The following is a 19059-nucleotide window of genomic DNA, read 5'->3' on the forward strand; positions in this document are numbered from 1 at the left end:
TGAGACCAGCCTGGCCCAACATGGTGAAACCCCATCTTTACTAAAAATACAAAAAATTAGCCAGGCGTGGTGGTGCATGCCTGTAGTCCCAGCTACTCGGGAGGTTAAGGCATGAGAATCATTTGAACCCAGGAGGTGGAGGTTGCAGTGAGCTGAGGTCGTGCCACTGCACTCAAGCTGGGGCAACACAGTGAGACTTTGCCTCAACAATAACAACAACAAAAATGTTGTATGCATCTAACACAAACATAGCATGACACATTTAAGGATAATCTTTGTATTTGTGATCATTGAATGGATTAATTTTTCTGAGGTGCTTCATCTCCAAATAGGCAACACCAGACGTTTCCCACAGTGGTCTATGGGTAACAGCACGACTTTGTACCAAACATTGAAGGCATTTCCAGGGAATAATGATGGCTCCCAGAGACTGTATTGTTGTGAAAGACCTTTAGTTATTTACAAAAATCACATCACTCTTTTACTGGATTTAAATGGTTTTTTTTGTTGTTGTTGTGTTTTTTTTTGAGATGGAGTCTTCCTCTGTCACCCAGGCTGGAGTGCAGTGGCACTATCTCAGCTTAATGCAAGCCCTGCCTCTCAGGTTCAAGAGATTCTCCTGCCTCAGCCTCCCGAGTAGCTGGGACTACAGGCGTCCGCCACCACGCCGGCTGATTTTTTGTATTTTTAGTAGAGATGGGGTTTCACCGTGTTAGCCAGGATGGTCTCGATCTCCTGACCTCGTGATCCACCCGCCTCGGCCTCCCAAAGTGCTGGGATTACAGGTGTGAGCCACCGCACCCGGCTAGATTTAAATCTTTTAGGAGCCTGTCTTCACTGAGATGTGAGATGTATTTGCGAGCGTGTGAATCACATAACAATCTGTCTGTTTGTAGGTTGGAGTCCGTCTCTCTGGACATAGCCAGCCCTAATGCCATCGACCTGGCAGTGGCCGCCGATGTGGAGCACTGTGAATGTCCGCAAGGCTACACAGGGACCTCCTGTGAGGTGACGCTTCTCTCTTCCTGCCTTTTTCCTTTTGTTCCTTCCTAAGGGGAAAACAGTGCACTGAAGGGGATGTCATGGCACACATTTGAATTTTAGCTTTAGCAACCTGATGTTTGGCTCAGCCTTTTTTGGGCAATAGAAATATTAGAAGTCACATTGTTTAAAAAAATCAGATTCCTCCACCAGAACTGGGCTGAAGCCCTGGACAATATTCTGACGTAGTGCTGCCCTCCTGCCTTAGTCAACAGGAAACTTGCAATACCCATGCCACTGACTGTTTCTAAGGAGGATGGAACTTGATCATATTTGAACATTTACAAATCACCAGTATGTGACCTGGGTGGCTTTATACAAGCCAGCCCTATTTTGAGACCTTTTATGGCCCCTGAGTATTTTACTTTGGTGGACTCCACCTTACATGTGAAATACATGAAAATGCACTTGCAATCCTCAATGAAAGTAATCTGTTGCTCAAACTATTTTGAAATTACTTGGACAAACGTATTGATATTAATACCATAACAAGAATAGGCCATAAGACTTGTTGCACAACCATTACGTTTTTGTGTGTATGTCTCTACCTTTAAAGAGAAATAAGGAACGGGATTATGGTGATGGTTGCACAGCTCAGTAAGTTTTTTACTAAAAGTCATTGAATTGTACGCTTGAGATGAGTGAATTGTGTAGCATGTGAATGATACCTCAGTTAGGATGTTTGAGAAAAAAGAAAGACATTTCTGTACGCATGGGCAACTGAGCAGTTTCTTGTTTGTAACGTAGTGGAGGGAGAATGACTTTCCCTTCTCTTGCAGTCGTGCCTCTCTGGCTATTACCGCGTGGATGGAATACTCTTCGGAGGAATTTGTCAACCCTGTGAATGCCGCGGCCATGCAGCTGAGTGCGATGTTCACGGCATTTGCATTGTGAGTCTGTCACTGAAGCTCAGGTGCCCTCTCCTGCTCACTTCAGAACCATTTGCTGTGTACAAGTGAATTTTTGTTTTTTGAGTGCTTCCTCCACGGAATAACCCTGGCCTCACAGACCCCAAAGAAAATTTACAGATTAAGCTCATGTTATGAAATGTTTGTTGTTGTTGGTTTTTTTTTTTTTTTTTTTTTTTTTTGAAAAAAGTTACTTTGGTAATAGTAGAAAAGGGATATACAATTTCATTACAGTTCTTTTTATTAGAATAATATAAAGTAGTTGTTTTTATTTGCTGAGACTGTAAAGCAATAGAAAGGTAGAAAATGTTGTCTACTTACTAAATACAAAGGATAGGATCTTTGAGATGACAGTGCTACTATTTATTTATTTATTTATTTGAGACAGGGTCTTGCCTCGTCACTCCAAGCTGGAGTGCTTACTGCAGCCCTGGACCTTCTGGGCGCAAATGGTCCTCCCGCCTCAACCCTCCAAGCAGCTGAGGCCACAGACAATGCTAGTATTTTTTTTTAAATCATGATATTACATAATATACCATAAGAAGAAGAATAAAGTATAATCACACCCACTTATATACCGTGCTTTATAGTTAGTTGTGATAAATTCATCAAACAGGTACTTCTTTCATGCAATATGAGTTGAAACAGGGCTTAAGAAATAGGTAGTTAATCTTGAGAATGAACTTTGGGGCAGACATGGGGCAGGACTTGTTTTTTAACTTCAATCAGGAATCTTCTAGGCCCTATGCCCTAAAGCCAGGCCACACTCTGCGGTCTCATGGGTTTGATCCTCAGAGGTGGAGTGACTGCATACGCTAACCAGCTGTACCCTGGTCACCTGGCAGGGAAAATGTTCATGCTTTTTCCAAAAGGGATTGACTAGTCACAGAGTTAGGGAAAATTAATTACCAGACCCAGGGAGAAGATCTCAGAAAGATGCCCAGGATGGCTTATTGGCTCTAGAATTAGAATTTAATTTTTCTTTACTCCGTAAGTAAAGTTTTTGTTTTCCCCCATCTAGGATCAGATGTTGAATTTTATCGTTGTGTCTTCTTAAGCTTTTAATAGGAAATGTTTCTACCGCCTTTCTTTGTATTTTATGCTATTGACATTTTGAAGAATATAATCTTTTTTTTTTTTTTGAGACAGAGTCTGGCTCTGTTGCCCAGGCAGTGGCGTAATCTCGGCTGACTGCAAGCTCCACCTCCCAGGTTCACACCATTCTCCTGCCTCAGCCTTCTGAGTAGCTGGGACTACAGGCGCCTACTAATTTTTTGTATTTTTAGTAGAGATGGAGTTTCACCATGTTAGCCGGGATGGTGTCGATCTCCTAACCTCGTGATCCACCCGGCATGGCCTCCCAAAGTGCTGGGATTACAGGCATGAGCTACCACGCTCGGCCGAATATAATCATTAAAAAAAAAAAAAAAAAAGAATGTCCTTGGTTCTGGGCCCTTCTTTTGTTTCTCATGGATTATTCAGGCCAGAATACTTTGTCAAGGATGAGTCTCTCAGAGCACTGCCAATGGGAGGCCCAGTGTCTCTCTGGCCCTCACTGGTGATGTTAATTCTGATTACACAGGCAAGGTGTCAGTCAGTTTTTCCACTATATATGAACGATTCTTTCCTTTTGCAACTGAAAAACAGTTGGAGGAGGCCACTGTGAGACCATGTGCCTATCCCACTCTTCATCAGAATTCCCCGTAGAGGTAGGAGTCGGAAGGTTCTGGCCAAAGCAGCACTTGCTGTCATGTTTGCAAAAGCTTCCGCCCTTGTCCGTGCTCATCAGTCAGAGAGAAAGCTCTCAGGTTTCTCATTTATACAAACTACACTTGCTGATACTAATCTGTTTTTTTTTTTTTTTTTTTTTTTTTTTTTGAGACAGAGTCTCGCTTAGTCGCCCAGGCTGGAGTGCAGTGGCGCGATCTCGGCACTGCAAGCTCCGCCTCCCAGGTTCACGCCATTCTCCTGCCTCAGCCTCCCGAGTAGCTGGGACTACAGGCGCCCGCCGCCTCGCCCGGCTAATTTTTTGCATTTTTAGTAGAGACGGAGTTTCACCGTGTTAGCCAGGATGGTCTCGATCTCCTGACCTCGGGATCCGCCCGCCTCGGCCTCCCAAAGTGCTGGGATTACAGGCGTGAGCCACCGCGCCCGGCCTGCTGATACTAATCTGAAAACAGGAGGCCTTCCTCATATAGCTCAGAGTTTTGTGACTGGTTTTAGCATTTTGTCTTTTTTTTTTTTCCACTTGGACTTCAAGTTGCTTATAGATAAATCTGAAACTCCTTTAAGACAACCTGAGCCGATTCTTCTGGTGCATGTTCCTAGGCGTGTGCGCACAACACCACCGGCGACCACTGCGAGCGGTGCTTGCCCGGCTTCTACGGGGAGCCTTCCCGAGGGACTCCCGGAGACTGCCAGCCCTGCGCCTGCCCTCTCACCATAGCCTCCAACAAGTAAGCCTCGGACCTCATCCGCATTTCCTGCCGGCATGGCCAGCATTCCCACCCAGATGTGTACTAATGTCTTCAGAGCAAGCCTTTGTGTGTCATAAGTGTGTGAATTTTGCCAGTGACAATTGATTTGGATTAAAGACAGAAGGGTGGCTTATTTTCTTCTAAACCAAAGTTTGGCGTATTAAAGCAAGCAAGAAAAGGCGTGTGCCAGCGAGGACCTATGCACGCCGTTTTCCCTCTTGGTTCCTCTTGGTCATCAGTTGTTTCACAAGTATATATTGTCTACTCACCCGTGGGCTAGGAGGTAGAGGGATACAGAGAGGAATAAAACATTTTCCCTCGACTTAGGGAGTTTTTGATCTAATGACCAAAGTACGTACGTATGAGCCTAAACAAGAATAGTCTAAATCCATTCATTGATTCAACAGATGTTTATGGAGTGCCCGCTGTGGCCTGGGTTTTACAGCAGGTGTTCTGAGTAGCAAACTGTTCTGACCTGGCCGTGGGCCCCAGGGGACGCAGTGTGGTCGTGAGTGTAGTGAGACCTGTCCACCAGATGGTGGGGTGGAGGGAGAGCAGTGTCCAGCCTACCGAGGTGGGTGCAGGAAGCTCTTAGACCTGCAGGAGAAGGAATTCCACAGGCAGCACAGACAGGCGTTCTAGGCGGATGGAGCTGGGCGTGCCGTGGCGTGGCAGCAGGAACAGGCATCGCCCATTTGAGGAATTGCAGCATGCCATGGAACAGAAGGCATGGAGGGAGGTGGAAGGAGATGTACCAGGCAAGACCTTGTAGTCACGCTGGGGCAAGTGCATCCCACAGGCCAGCAGCTTAAAAGCCTCTGTCTCTCGCTGGTTTAACCTTTAGAACTCTTCCTTCACCCACTCTCAAAGAATTCCCCCAGAGATTTTTATTTGAAATTCCAGTATATAAAAAGGATGCAGTCAGGGTTACTCGCGATGAAATTGGGGGTGTTTACCGTCATCCACCCTGTGCAGGCTCCTCAAGGTTTAGGAATAGGGTTGGAAGGGGCATCAGTTAGCAGGGGGTCCCTGGAGAGGTGCGAGAGCCTCCTGACCACTTTGTGTTTGAGCGAGCTCACTTTTGCCCTGGTATGGGCAGGGCTCTGACATGGGAAGTCAGTGCCAGGGAACCCAAGGTGGGGAACCCGGCATCCTAGGAGCACCCGAGTAGGCCTCCTGGAGGAAGCGTCACCTGAGTTGGGCACTGGGGCTGAGCTGGGTTAATCCAGGCAGACAGCGGGAGAAGTTGGCGTGCTGTGGGCTGAGAACAAGAGGAGTAGGGAGCAGGGAGTGAGGCGCGAGTGTCCGTGCCTGGATCATGGGACCAAGAGTCGATGAGGGGTTGAGGCTCACAGGGTGGGCTGGGTGACCAGAGGCCCCGGGTTCTGAGCTAAGGAGATCTCACTGACAGTCTGTAAGCACAGGAGTGGTAGAAATTAAGCATTTTAAATATTTAGAAATTCGACTTCATCCATTGGAAAATTTTGTTCATTTCTGTTCTCACAGTTTCAGCCCCACCTGCCACCTCAATGATGGGGATGAGGTGGTCTGCGACCAGTGTGCCCCGGGATACTCAGGAGCTTGGTGTGAGAGGTACTCTGCATCCACTGGTTTCAAAATGCTGTGTTCACATTTTCAAAATTGAATATAAATTCTATGTATTTGTTTTTAAATGCATAGTTAAGTGTGGTTTTGGAGTTTTGATGCATAATTGTTATTTCATAGAATCACTGAGAAAAATCAATATTTCATGTTTTAAAATTAATGTTAAACCTTGCTGGGAATTTTTAAAGAATGGTACTCTTTTCCTGGCTAATGTGAGTTCTCATCAAGAACAAGAGGCCGGGCGTGGTGGCCCACACATGTAATGCCAGCATTTTGGGAGGCCGAGGCAGGCGGATCACCTGAGGTTAGAAGTTCGAGACCAGCCTGACCAACATGGTAAAACCCCGTCTCTACAAAAATACAAAAAAAAAAAAAAAAAAAAAAAGGCTGGGCATGATGGCGGGTGCCTGTAATCCTAGCTACTTTGGAGGCTGAGGCAGGAGAATCAGTTGAACCTGGGAGGTGGAGGTTGCAGTGAGTGGAGATTGCACCAGTGCACTCCAGCCTGGGAGACAGAGTGAGACTCCGTCTCAAAACAACAACAACAACAACAACAAAAACAACAGGAAGCAGCAAGGAGTCGTATCTGTGGTTCACACATTTGAATATTCCATTGCTCCCGGCTATTCTGGAGATGACAGGTGGTTTGGTTTAGTAGCTGTCTTGTGGCTTCTGAAAGCCAGTGCTGTTTTACCCACGTGTGCGCCTCAGTGTCCAGCTCTGGCCGAGCCTGTAGGAGGCTGTGTGGCATCTGGAGTGGTCAGCGGTAGGTCAGAGTTGGCGCTGGACACGGTTGCACGTCCACTGGATTTATGCCTCATTTTGGACGCTCTCCCACTTCATCACGACAGGTGAAGGAGATCTGGGAATGCCCGAGCGTGGAGTTGTATCCCTTTCACAGTAAATCTCAGGGAACAGAGTCAGTCTGATTTATTGGCCATTCAGGGAGCCCCTGGATAGTGCGGTAAGGCCTTAAGTAATTGCATTTGTCTGATCCCGCTTTCAATCTTTGATACAGATGTGCAGATGGTTACTATGGAAACCCAACAGTGCCTGGCGAATCTTGTGTTCCCTGTGACTGCAGCGGCAACGTGGACCCCTCGGAGGCTGGTCACTGTGACTCGGTCACCGGGGAGTGCCTGAAGTGCCTGGGGAACACAGACGGCGCCCACTGTGAAAGGTGTGCTGACGGCTTCTACGGGGACGCTGTGACAGCCAAGAACTGCCGCGGTGAGTGCGCGAACGTGAAGTCAGGTCGGCTGTTTATCGCCGTAGGAAGTCACATGGGCCACACAGGGCCCAGCCTAGGAGGTCACGCTCTCTTGAGGGGTTACTTGCGTTAATGCTGGGTCTCCGATCAAACACAGACCCACGACCCGGTTCTTCCCTGGCTACCCTATCTGAGCTTGGTTAGTCACAACCCATAGGGGCCAGGGGCCTGGAAAGATGCAGCCTGCCACTCGAGCGGCCAGTGTGACTTGAGAGAGTTCTGGCTCTGCTCCCAGTGACTGAAATGAAAGTGGGGAAGCTCAGAGCCTGTCACATTCATAAGGGAGATGCTTCGGGGGCTGCATGAGGCAGATGAGATTCCAAGATGAAGGGTGGGAAATGGTAAGAGTGTAACCCCAGAAACTGCGTAAAGCACCGTGTGGTGCATCTTAGTCCTCTGTGCCGAAACTACCCGATCCCTGTGTCCCTCTGCTGAATTTGAGTCTTGAAATTACGGATCATGGAGAAAACTAGATTCTCCTGTACAGCAGATGACCTGGCCAGAGGGATGATTCAGCCCTCAGATTTTGAAGGAGTGAAAGAACAAAACTGGCAATTACAAATTATTTTGAGTATTTCATATAAATGCCGAAGTCATACTATGGTATTACAATGTGGGGACACAAGAGGGCGCCAGCTATACAGAAAACGTACTTTCCCAGCCACACATGGAGAGATTGGAAATGTTTTACGGCCCTGGGCCAATCAGGCTGGTCTCCAGCAGGTGGCCACCTTGACTGGCTATCATACCAGGATAATTATGATAACAGGATTTCTACAGTGCTTCACAGTTTACAGAATGTTTTTATCGTTTTCATGTCATTTCTTTTCATCATTACTGCAAGCCTTGGTGATTCGTTCCTCCACTCATTCATTGTTTATTAAGTGTCTGGTATTTCCCAGACACTATCCTAAGAACTGTGACAGGTAGTTGGGAAATTGTGGTTCAAATCTACTGGGAAGCTACACATGATGATGGTATGGGGGAAAAACATACCTGCGGATCCAGCCATTGGAGTCTGACTAATGTGACTTTGATTCCAGGACCAACTGTGTGACATTGGGCTAATTTATTAGCCTCTCTGAGCCCCTATTTTGTTATTCATAAAATGGACGTAATTATATGTGTATATTAAGGCCTTTCTGAGAAGTCAGTGCGATAACATTTACAGTTCTAGACATGAAATAAATGGTAGCTTTATAATTACTAGTAATAAAGCAATCATTTTTATTATATTTTCACACCACTGCTGTCCAATAGAAATATAATGTAAACCACACATGTAATTTAAAATTTTTTAGTAGCCATATTTTTCAATAGTAAAAAGAAGTAGGTGAAATGTATTTTAATAATATATTTTACCTGAGCTGATATATTAAAAATTAGCATTTTGTCATGTGATCAGGTTTTAAAAGTATTAAAGCAATATTTACTTTCTTTTTTAGTACTGAGTCGTCAAAATTGAGTGTATATTTTATAGCCCAGCTCAGTTTGCTAAATTTTCATCAGAAATACTTGATCTACATGCAGATTACAGAAAATTTACAGTTGAAAAGGTAGTTCAAACATATTTAAAATTTTTCCATCCTGTACCAAAAATTATTTTCTTTAATATTGGCATCCACGTTGACAAAACCGCTTCAGTATTTAAATTTAAACTCAGAGATGTGGTTCTTCGGTTGCATCAGCCACATCTCCAGCGTTTGGTAGACATGTGTGGTTGGCGGCCACAGGACAGAACTGTGAAGGTGAAGGCGATGAATGACTGTCTGGGGGTGCACTTGAAGGCACAGAGGACGGGCAGGCCCATCAGCCTAGGGTGGCCAGTGCTGCCTTCTGAAGGGAGTACTGTTCATCTGAGACTTGAAGGATGGGAAGAGGAACCCCAAGAAGAGTGACCAGCGTGGGAAGACGGGCCCAGGCAAGTGGGCAGGCCCTGCCCGAGGTAGAGGCTGGAGAGAGAGTGAGCAGAATGGAAAAGACAGAGGCAGGGAGGGGAGGTCTCGGGCTGACAGGTGGTAAGCAGCCACGTCGGCGGGGTCTCGTGTGCAGTGTTGAGGTGCTGAGGTCACTTCGTCCTCACTGTCCTAGGACTCACCAGGGTGTGATTGGAGCTGTGTGTTTGAATAGTGCCCTGTGGCCAGCGTTGAGGAGAGACTGGCTGCCGGGGTGTTGGGTTAGGAGACAAGACCGGAAATGAATCTTGCTGATGAGGGCTTCACATGGGGCCTCTGCCATGGAGATAAAAGAGAAGACATAAAATAGGTGTTGGTGACAGATTGGAAGGTGGAGGAAGGACGGTTAGAGCAGCTGGGGTTTGGGTCTGGGCCTGGGCTGGTGGGGCTGATGCTGTTCAGGCTCTCTCTGGTTTCTCAGCACTTCACAGCTTTTATTCCTCTCTCTCTTTCTCATCCCCTTCTGGTATCGCCTGGTTTCAATGAGACAAAGTCCTTTGAACGGTTTCTGCGTATCTCACGAGCAATCCATCTGTTTCTGTAACAGGCTTCCCTCTATGAACTTCCCATAGGGCCCCCCATTCTTGTATAATACTATAGTCTGTTAGGTTAAACCAGGTGAAAGTGCCGGTGTCGTACATATGTGATTGACCTTCTCTAAAGCAAGTGCCTATAGTTCAACCCGGTATTTATCTATTTACTCGCCCGTAACTCTGACTCACTTGAAGCTTGGTAGGAGGAGAAACTGATCATCAGGTTCACCTTCAGCAGCTGCAGCCGGAGGGGTAGACAGGCCGTCCAGGTAGAGTAGGCGCCTGGGGAGATGAGGATGGTGAGAAACCTCACAGAACTCTAATATTAAAGAAATCTTATATTAAATAAGTTAAATGAGTATAATTTTTATATTGTGAGCTACTCCTGAGAATTAAAATATATATAAAGTACCTGGCTATTCAGTAATTGGCCTAAAATAATACTATTTTAAATTAGTACTATCTATAACATAAATACTATTTTAATTAAGAATTACTATAATAGGCCGGGTATGATGGTTCACACCTGTAATCTCAGCACTTTGAGAGGTCGAGGCCAGTGGATCACCTGAGGTCGGGAGTTCGAGACCAGCCTGGCCAACATGGCAAAACCCCGTTTCTAATAAAAATGCAAAAATTAGCTGGGTGTGGTGGTGAGTGCCTGTAATCCCAGCTACTCGGGGAGGCTGAGGTGGGAGAATCACTTAAGCCTGGGAGGCGGAGGTGGCAGTGAACTGAGATTGTGCCACTGCACTCCAGCCTGGGTGATGGAGTGAGGCCCCGTCTTAAAAAAAAAAGAATCACCATAATAATTATTACTGCAGAGAGAGAACTAGTAATAGCTGTGTGACCTATGGAAAGGTATCTAATCTTTCCAAGTTGTAGATTTTGTAGATTTCACACCAAAAATAGAGAACATTATCTCACCTCCCTCCTTGGTTTGTGATGAAAGTACAAAGAAATACTGAATGTGACAGGCACAGACTGACAGACACATCATACAGTGAATATGATTTTTTAAATTATCATCAATAGTTTGTATTGATCATACTTGCATTGAACTTTAAATATTCCCCAGAGAAAGAGGCAGCTTTAAATGAAACACGGAGGGGAGACACACGAGAAACAAGGGGGGCTGAAAAGTGGGTGTCCCAAATACCTCAGTAAGAGGGCAGTGCAAAAGGGAGAGGGAGGTCACGGGGTCCCTTCCACAGAGCCACGGGGTCAGAGGGGGACCGAAGTCTACTCCCTGAATTTGGTGCCAGGGAAATCCCTGGAGACTTTTGGGAGAACAGTTGTAGCAGACAAAGGGCCAGGAAGACACAATGCAAAAGCTGGATTGAGCGGACGTGCCAGGGAGGTGGACGTTCCGATGGAGGGTCAAGGGGACGGGTGTCTTGTGTTTGATGGGGTCAGTAGAGAAGGATGTGCTGGGGAATTAGCAGTAGAGTCTGCACGGTCCAGCTATGGGTTGACAGAGCAAGTCCCTGAAGGGCGCCAGTGAATGGGGCCTCCTGTGGGACTTCAGCGTTAAGGCCCCCACCCCAGGAAAACAGATGCCCAGCCTGGCCTAGATCATGAAGGAGGCGGATCCCAGCACGTTTCCTCTGCCCTCGACCTTCCCGTGTCCCGTGTCCGGCACTCTTGCTGCAGCCTCCGGGTTGTGTTTGGCCCTTCCATTATTTGTGAAGTTTTTCTCTCTTTTTTGTTATATCGTTATGTCATGACACACACTGGACATGTTCTGAGTCCACGCATTCATAAAGAGTGCCTGGGGGCCGGGCGCGGTGGCTCACGCCTGTAATCCCAGCACTTTGGGAGGCTGAGGAGGGCAGATCACGAGGTCGGGAGATCAAGACCATCCTAACTAACACGGTGAAACCCCGTCTCTACTAAAAATACAAAAAATAAGCTGGGCATAGTGGCAGGTATCTGTAGTCCCAGCTACCTGAGAGGCTGAGGCAGGAGAATGGCATGAACCTGGGAGGCGGAGCTTGCAGTGAGCCGAGATGGCACCACTGTACACCAACCTGGGCTTATTGAGAGACTCCGCCTCCAAAAATAAAAAAGGAGTGCCGCGGGCAACAACATATTAAATGTTCTTTTTTTTTTTTGAGTTGGAGTTTCACTCTGTCACCTGTGGGCTGGAGCGCAGTGGCTGACCTCGCTCACTGCAAACTTCCACCTCCCGGGTTCAAGAGATTCTGGCTGCCCTCAGCCTCCCGTAAGTAGCTGGGATTGCAGGCATGTGCCACCATGCCTGGCTAAGTTTTGTATTTTTGGTATAAGCCACCATGTTGGCCAGGCTGGTCTTGAATGCCTGACCTCAGGTGATCTGCCCTCCTTGTCCTCCCAAAGTGCTGGTATTACAGGCATGAGCCACTGCACCCAGTCAACATATAAATATTCTAACTGAAGTGCTTATTGAGGGTTCCCCTGTGAATATTGATTAAATGTATTTTGAACCTGTAAGATTATATCACTTTGCAAAGGTAGGGGCCTTTGTAGCTTTGTCACTGTTGCAACTGTAGATAAAATGGAACCATCTGGCCTGAAACTACAAATGACTCATGACTTAGAACTGGGATGTATCATATTTAATGAAAATATGTTTTTCATTAAATTATGAAATATAATATTAATATGTACTTATTTAGATTACGTTTTAACTGAGCTTTAAAATATTAAATATGTAGCCAGGCACGGTGGCTCATGCTTGTAATCCCAGCACTTTGGGAGGCCAAGGCGGGCAGATCACGAGGTTGGGAGATCGAGACCATCCTGGCTAACATGGTGAAACCCTGTCTCTACTAAAAATACAAAAAATTAGCCAGGCGTGGTGGCGGGCACCTGTAGTCCCAGCTACTTGGGAGGCTGAGGCAGGAGGATGGCGTGAACCCGGGAGGTGGAGCTTGCAGTGAGCCGAGATCGCACCACTGCACTCTAGCCTGGGCGACAGAGCGAGACTCAGTCTGAAAAAAAAAAAAATATATATATATATATATATGTGTGTGTGTGTGTGTGTGTGTATATATGTGTATATATATAAAAATTATGTACCTGATTGAAATCAGAGCAAATGGCTAAGTTGGTTTTGAAAATCTCCATTGCATGTTTTTCACGGGAATTTGTAGCTTATTTTTAAAATGTCACGGAATTCATGAAATTAGTTAAGCAAATTTGTAATTATTGTCTTAATAGCTTCAATATGTTTTTCCTGTGATGGATCCTTCCACTAACCCTGTTTTAGTTTACTCTTCAGAAGAATGCTAAACTTCTAAAGTTATTGCCAATAATATCATTTTTAGTTTTGTGATTTGAAACGCTGAAGGTTTACATTTTTTTTTTTCCTTTGGGGATGAAGGATCTTATAACCATCCTCAGAAGTGAGGGTTAATATGTCTGTGTGTGCATGTGTTTAGCCTGCAGATGCCATGCGAAAGGCTCCCATTCTGCCGTGTGCCATCTTGAGACCGGGCTCTGTGACTGCAAACCAAACGTGACTGGACAGCAGTGTGACCAGTGTTTGGTAAGATGCATGTGACTGACACCTTAGCCTTGGTACAGAGGCGATCGAATCCATGACTCAGAAGGAGCTAAGTCCCCAAGTGTAGTAGTCTGTTCTCACACTGCTGTAGAGATACTACCCAGGACTGGGGAATTATCAACAAAGGAAGTTTAATTGACTCACAGTTTCGCGTGGTTGGGGAGGCCTCAGGAAACTCCTAATCATGGTGGAAGAGGAAGCAGCACCTTCTTTACAAGGCAGCAGGAGAGAGTGTGAGCATGTGAAGGAGGAACTGTCAACACTTACAAAACCATCAGATCTCATGAGCATTCACTGTCATGAGAACAGCATGGGGAGCTGCCCCTAGGATCAAATCACCTCTCTCCTTTGACGCATGGGGATTACAATTCAATTTGAGATTTGGGTGGGGACCCAGAGTCAAACCATGTCACAAAGTGTGGCTGACAAGTGCTGCGGCTGTCTAGAGAGTGACGTTCACTATAAAGGGATGGGGATGGTGTCATGAATACTTTATGATTCTATGAAATACCCTGTGTGTGTTCTGGAACATACTAATATGAGGAGTCATTGATTAAAACATATGTTGGTTTGCTCGGTCTCCCCCTCTGGTGAAACAGCATGGCCATTATGGGCTGGACTCAGGCCATGGCTGCCGGCCCTGCAACTGCAGCGTGGCAGGCTCCGTGACAGATGACTGCACGGATGAAGGCCAGTGTCACTGCGTCCCAGGTGTGGCAGGGAAAAGGTGTGACAGGTGTGCCCGTGGCTTCTACGCCTACCAGGATGGCAGCTGTACACGTAAGCCTTGGTTTCCTTGTTTGAGACTTTATAGTCATTCTTGGACCTTTCCTTCGGCCCTCCCTCTACTTCCAACTAATTTCGGTTAAGTGCATTTACTTTTTCTCTTCTTTCCCTGGAGGATTTCATACTTTTTTCTGGTTTCTGATCCCTATCAGGGTACAAGCCTAAGTTTTGGTCATGGCTCTGCCGCCTACTAATTGTGTGGGAGCTTAGATTCATTACTTAACTTCGCTTGGCCTCAGTTTCCTCATCTGTAAAATGGGGATGCTAATGAGAGTCTGCATTGAGAAGTTAGTGTAAGTGTTCTCTATAAATTCTTCAGCGTGGCGTTGGGCCTGCAGTAAGTAAATATTGGCTCCCTCTGTGATCAGCTAGTGAGGGCCTCTTCAGTCTTCTCTCTATTTCCCCTGTCCCCATTTTCCCTCTTCCCCCAGCATCTCCTGAGATGGAGGGCTGGCCACCTCCATGAGGACATGGAGCAACCTTCAGAATTGTGAGGCATCTTTTAGGAGGGAGAAGAATGCCTGGGACTCTTCGTAAAAGGGAAAGAACAGCGTCAGCTCTTAGCCCTTTACTGATGTCACCCAGATCTGTAACACAGCCTTCATCTTTATTTCAGCCTGTGACTGCCCACACACTCAGAATACCTGCGACCCAGAAACTGGAGAGTGTGTCTGCCCCCCTCACACACAGGGTGTGAGGTGTGAAGAATGTGAGGATGGGCACTGGGGCTACGATGTGGAGGTGGGGTGCCAGGTGAGCGCTGTCATCCACGCTTTTGCGTAACTGAGAGTTGCTTTGCTGTAGCAAGTTGCAGGCCTTTTCTTCTATATGTTTTCTGGACTTTAATCTGTTGAATAGCTTTGTGGGTTTAAAAAAAAAAAAAACTCAATGTGGGCGAGGCACAGTGGCTCACACCTGTAATCACTGCACTTTGGGAGGCTGAGGCAAGAGGATCGTTTGAAGCCAGGAATTCACGACCAGCCTGGGCAACAAAGCAAAACCCTGTCTTTGCAAAAAATAGCAATTAAAAAAAAAAAAACGTAGCCTGGTGTGGTGGCACATGCCTGTGGTCCCAGCTACTTGGGAGATTGAGGCAGGAGGATCATTTGAACCTAGGGATCCAAGGCTGTAGTGAGCTGTGATCACACCCCTGCACTTCAGCCTGAACGACAGAGAAAGACTCTATCTTAAAAATCAAAAGCAAAAACAGTGCACCTCAGTGCAGATGAGAGGGGTCAAAGTGGAAGACATGACACCCTGAAGACACCTTATTCTAGGTTTTCTTCAAGAACCTAGTTGTTACACTGATGGTTAGAAAATCCAAAAACTGGCCGGGCGCAGTGGCTCACGCCTGCAATCCCAGCACTTTGGGAGGCTGAGGTGGGCAGATCACAAGGTCAGGAGATCAAGACCATCCTGGCTAACACGGTGAAACCCTGTCTCTACTAAAAATACAAAAAAAAATTGGCCGGGCGTGGTGGCAGGCACCTCACTATGTTGCCCAGGCTGGTCTCAAACTCCTGGGCTCAAGTAATCTTCCCACCTCTGCATCCCAGAGTGCTGTAATTACAGGCATGAACCACTGTGCCGGGCCTGATTTCTGCAGTAATTTTGTGAGACTTGTTTTGACCTAGTAGATTTCATTTCACTTTACAATTTTGGCCCCATGTGCATGTGCCACTAAGATGCACAAATGTCCAGCAACACAATGCTTATCTCCTGTTGGCAGGCACATGGCAAAGTGAATCCATGGAGCAATAGCAAGAGGGAGATGGTTCATTTGTAGATCTTCCCCATGTGTAGTGTTTTCCTGTCATTCAAATATGTGCATACTTGGAAGCATCAAATCTTGTCTTTTTATTGAGTTGGTTTTCCTGTCTCTCAGGCCTGCAACTGCAGTCTCGTGGGGTCAACTCATCATCAGTGTGACGTGGTCACCGGCCGTTGCCAGTGCACGTGGAAATTCGGTGGCCGGGCCTGTGATCAGTGCTCCTTGGGTTACAGAGACTTTCCCGACTGTGTTCCCTGTGACTGTGACCTGAGGGGGACGTCGGGGGATGCCTGCAACCTGGAGCAGGGTCTCTGCGGCTGTGCAGAGGAAACCGGGGCCTGCCCTTGCAAGGTATTTACCATCCATCCTCCTCCTTCTTCCTCTCTCTGGCTCCTCATCGTGACTCTTGGGCTTTGACTACTTACCTCAGCAGCCAGGTTTTAGATGCGTTTCCTAGTGACTTCACACTGCCTTCCGCATCTGACCTCAGACTCTCTTGTGCTCCTCTAGAGTGATGGATGAGTTCTGAAATTGAATTTTTACTGTTACAAGTGTCAGATGATGGAACCATTTTGAAAACTGCCCTGAGTTTTTGATCATCTATCCCAGAGGCTGAGTGGCTGTGTGTTTTGAGTATGCAGGTGAAGTAGGTATCTCAGGGCTTTGGGATTTGTGATGGGATCCCTGTGAGGTTATTGGGCTCTCATAGGTGCTGGCCACACTGAAGGAAATCAGGGTTTATTATTTTCCCAAGAGGTAAGATTTCAATGTCATTATAAGTTTTGTGTATTTCCGTTAGGTTTCCCAATGTGCTTTGCTATTAGGAGGTCAGAGCCACCTCCTCTGGTCCTTTTCCCATGGGTGGTGAGATGGGAGCCCTCTGGCTTGATGATGGTAATGGGCTGATGGGTGACTGGAGATAAGAAGGAAAACTCATGTAGATATCATGGCCTGGGAGTAATAGAAGCATCAGTCTCCCTGTTTTCGGCCTTATTTATTTATTTATGTATTTATTTAGAGACGGAGTCTCGCTCTGTCACCCAGGCTGGGGGGCAGTGGCACAATCTCAGCTCACTGCAACCTCTGCCTCCTGAGTTCAAGCAATTCTCCTGCCTCAGCCTCCCAAGTATTTGGGACTACAGGTGCCCACCACCATGCCTGGCTAAATTTTTGTATTTTTAGTAGAGACAGGGTTTCACCATGTTGGCCAGGCTGGTCGCAAACTCCTGACCTCAGGTGATCTGCCCGCCTCAGCCTCCCAAAGTGCTGGGATTACAGGTGTGAGCCACCACACCTGGACTCTGCCACATCTTATGATAACAGCTGTGATGACAGACGAGTAGAACAGCAGGCCCTGTCTTAATAATCACCTGGGCCAGGCGCGGTGGCTGATGCCTGTAATCCCAACACTTTGGAAGACCGAGGCGGGTGAATCACCTGAGGTCAGGAGTTCGAGACCAGCCTAGCTAACGTGGCAAAACCCCATGTCTACTAAAAATACAAAATTAGCCGGGCATGGTGGCAGGCACCTGTAGTCCCAGCTACTCGGGAGGCTGAGGCGGGAGAATCACTTGAACCTGGGAGCTGGAGGTTGCAGTGAGCTGAGATTGTACCACTGCACTCCAGCCTGGGTGACAGAGCGAGACTCCGTCTTAAATAATAATAATAATAATACCTGCCGGTGGCTCTCACGCCCAGGGATCATCAGAATCACCTGGGGACTCGAGGCAGCTTCCAGAATTGCCATGGAATGTTCTCATCAGGGAATCTGTATTTTCCGAAAGCTTCCAAGATGACTCTGATAATCATCTGTGTTTGAGAATCACTGATTGGATCTTTGAGAAAACTGACACGCAGAGAGCTCAGGGCCCGGCTAACGGAAACTGATGTTTGTGCATCTATAATTACTTTTAAAATTATGTTTGTGTTTTATTTTGTTTCTGTTCAGAAATCACATCTTGTTTTTAGGCAAAGGCGAGTCCTGTATTTGTTTCCCTTTAGGAGAATGTCTCCGGCCCTCAGTGCAACGAGTGTCGAGAGGGCAGCTTTGCTCTCCGCGCAGACAACGCCCTGGGCTGCAGCCCCTGCTTCTGCTCCGGGCTGTCCCACCTCTGCTCAGAGCTGGAGGGCTACGTGAGGACCCCAGTAAGTCACGCACGGCAAAGGCGTTCTGCTTCTAACCCCACTCCCCTTGGGAGGAGGGTGGGGGCGGGAGACACAGCCAAGTGTTCACGTTAAATTTTGCTTTTATGGCATCAGAAATTCTAGGAAGCTAATTTGGGTTAGAGCATGGATCAGAGCTCGGCTTCTGCTGGCCGAGGAAGTAAATGGAGCTTGAACTAAAGGCTGTCCGTGTTGTTCCTTAGCTAATCTATGAAAAGCTTTCACTGGAGAGAAGATAGAACTGCAAAATCTTAACCATCTTCTGCATATCATCGAACATGTCCCCAGTGCAGCAACAGTTTGGCCTTAAATGCGGTCGTTTAAAGCGCTTTCAGTTCATTTTCATCCAGATGTTTAGTTTAAAGGAAAAGTCTTTACTGTTTCTGTTTTAATAATGAAGCTGTTTCATCTGTGAAACAATGATGGAATCTAAAGGATGAAACTGGAGTGGGAAGTTCGTATTTTGAAGTGCACTTTCCCTCCCTTTCGTGGTTTAGGTAACGCTGGGCTCCGATCAGCCTCTTCTGCGTGTGGTTTCTCAGAGTAACCTGAGGGGCACGACCGAGGGGGTTTACTACCAGGCCCCCGACTTCCTGCTGGATGCCGCCACCGTCCGGCAGCACGTCCACGCAGAGCCGTTTTACTGGCGGCTGCCGCGGCAGTTCCAGGGAGCCCAGGTGAGGGGCACGCCCAGGTGAGGGGCACGCCCAGCCGAGAGCCAGTCCCAGGCCGCCCTTCCTGGGAGATACGGAAATCGTTTAAAATCACCACAGTCTGGGCCGGCCTGTCATTTAAAGAAGTGGTTATTAATTTCCTCTTTTAAGTGAGGTCAGAGAAATTTAATACTTATAAAAATCTCATCAAGTATATGGTTCCTTAAAATTTTTCATTAATTTTAAAAGTTTTTTAAGTTCACATTATATTAATTTGGTTCTTCCTAAAGCAGTCATTCAACAAACATATGCAGTTATTTGTCACTTAACGATGGAGAGACATTCTAGGG

At 46.8% G+C, this 19059-nt stretch overlaps 1 protein-coding gene across 3 annotated transcripts in view; it reads left to right on the forward strand.

The window, feature by feature from the left end:
- LAMA1 (laminin subunit alpha 1) overlaps positions 1-19059 on the forward strand; it is a 168558-nt gene that overhangs the window by 80854 nt on the left and 68645 nt on the right. For all 3 annotated transcript variants that reach the window (XM_031658710.1, XM_031658711.1, XM_031658712.1), the window contains exons 15-25: positions 897-1008; positions 1821-1931; positions 4278-4405; positions 5933-6019; positions 7050-7261; positions 13212-13318; positions 13936-14116; positions 14739-14875; positions 16008-16244; positions 17895-18038; positions 18554-18733. In XM_031658710.1, coding sequence (XP_031514570.1) covers positions 897-1008; positions 1821-1931; positions 4278-4405; positions 5933-6019; positions 7050-7261; positions 13212-13318; positions 13936-14116; positions 14739-14875; positions 16008-16244; positions 17895-18038; positions 18554-18733 — 1636 coding nt within the window. The remainder of the gene's footprint in view (positions 1-896; positions 1009-1820; positions 1932-4277; positions 4406-5932; positions 6020-7049; positions 7262-13211; positions 13319-13935; positions 14117-14738; positions 14876-16007; positions 16245-17894; positions 18039-18553; positions 18734-19059) is intronic.

Source organism: Papio anubis, chromosome 19, assembly GCF_008728515.1.
Source record: "Papio anubis isolate 15944 chromosome 19, Panubis1.0, whole genome shotgun sequence".
In the NCBI taxonomy this organism is placed as follows: domain Eukaryota; kingdom Metazoa; phylum Chordata; class Mammalia; order Primates; family Cercopithecidae; genus Papio; species Papio anubis.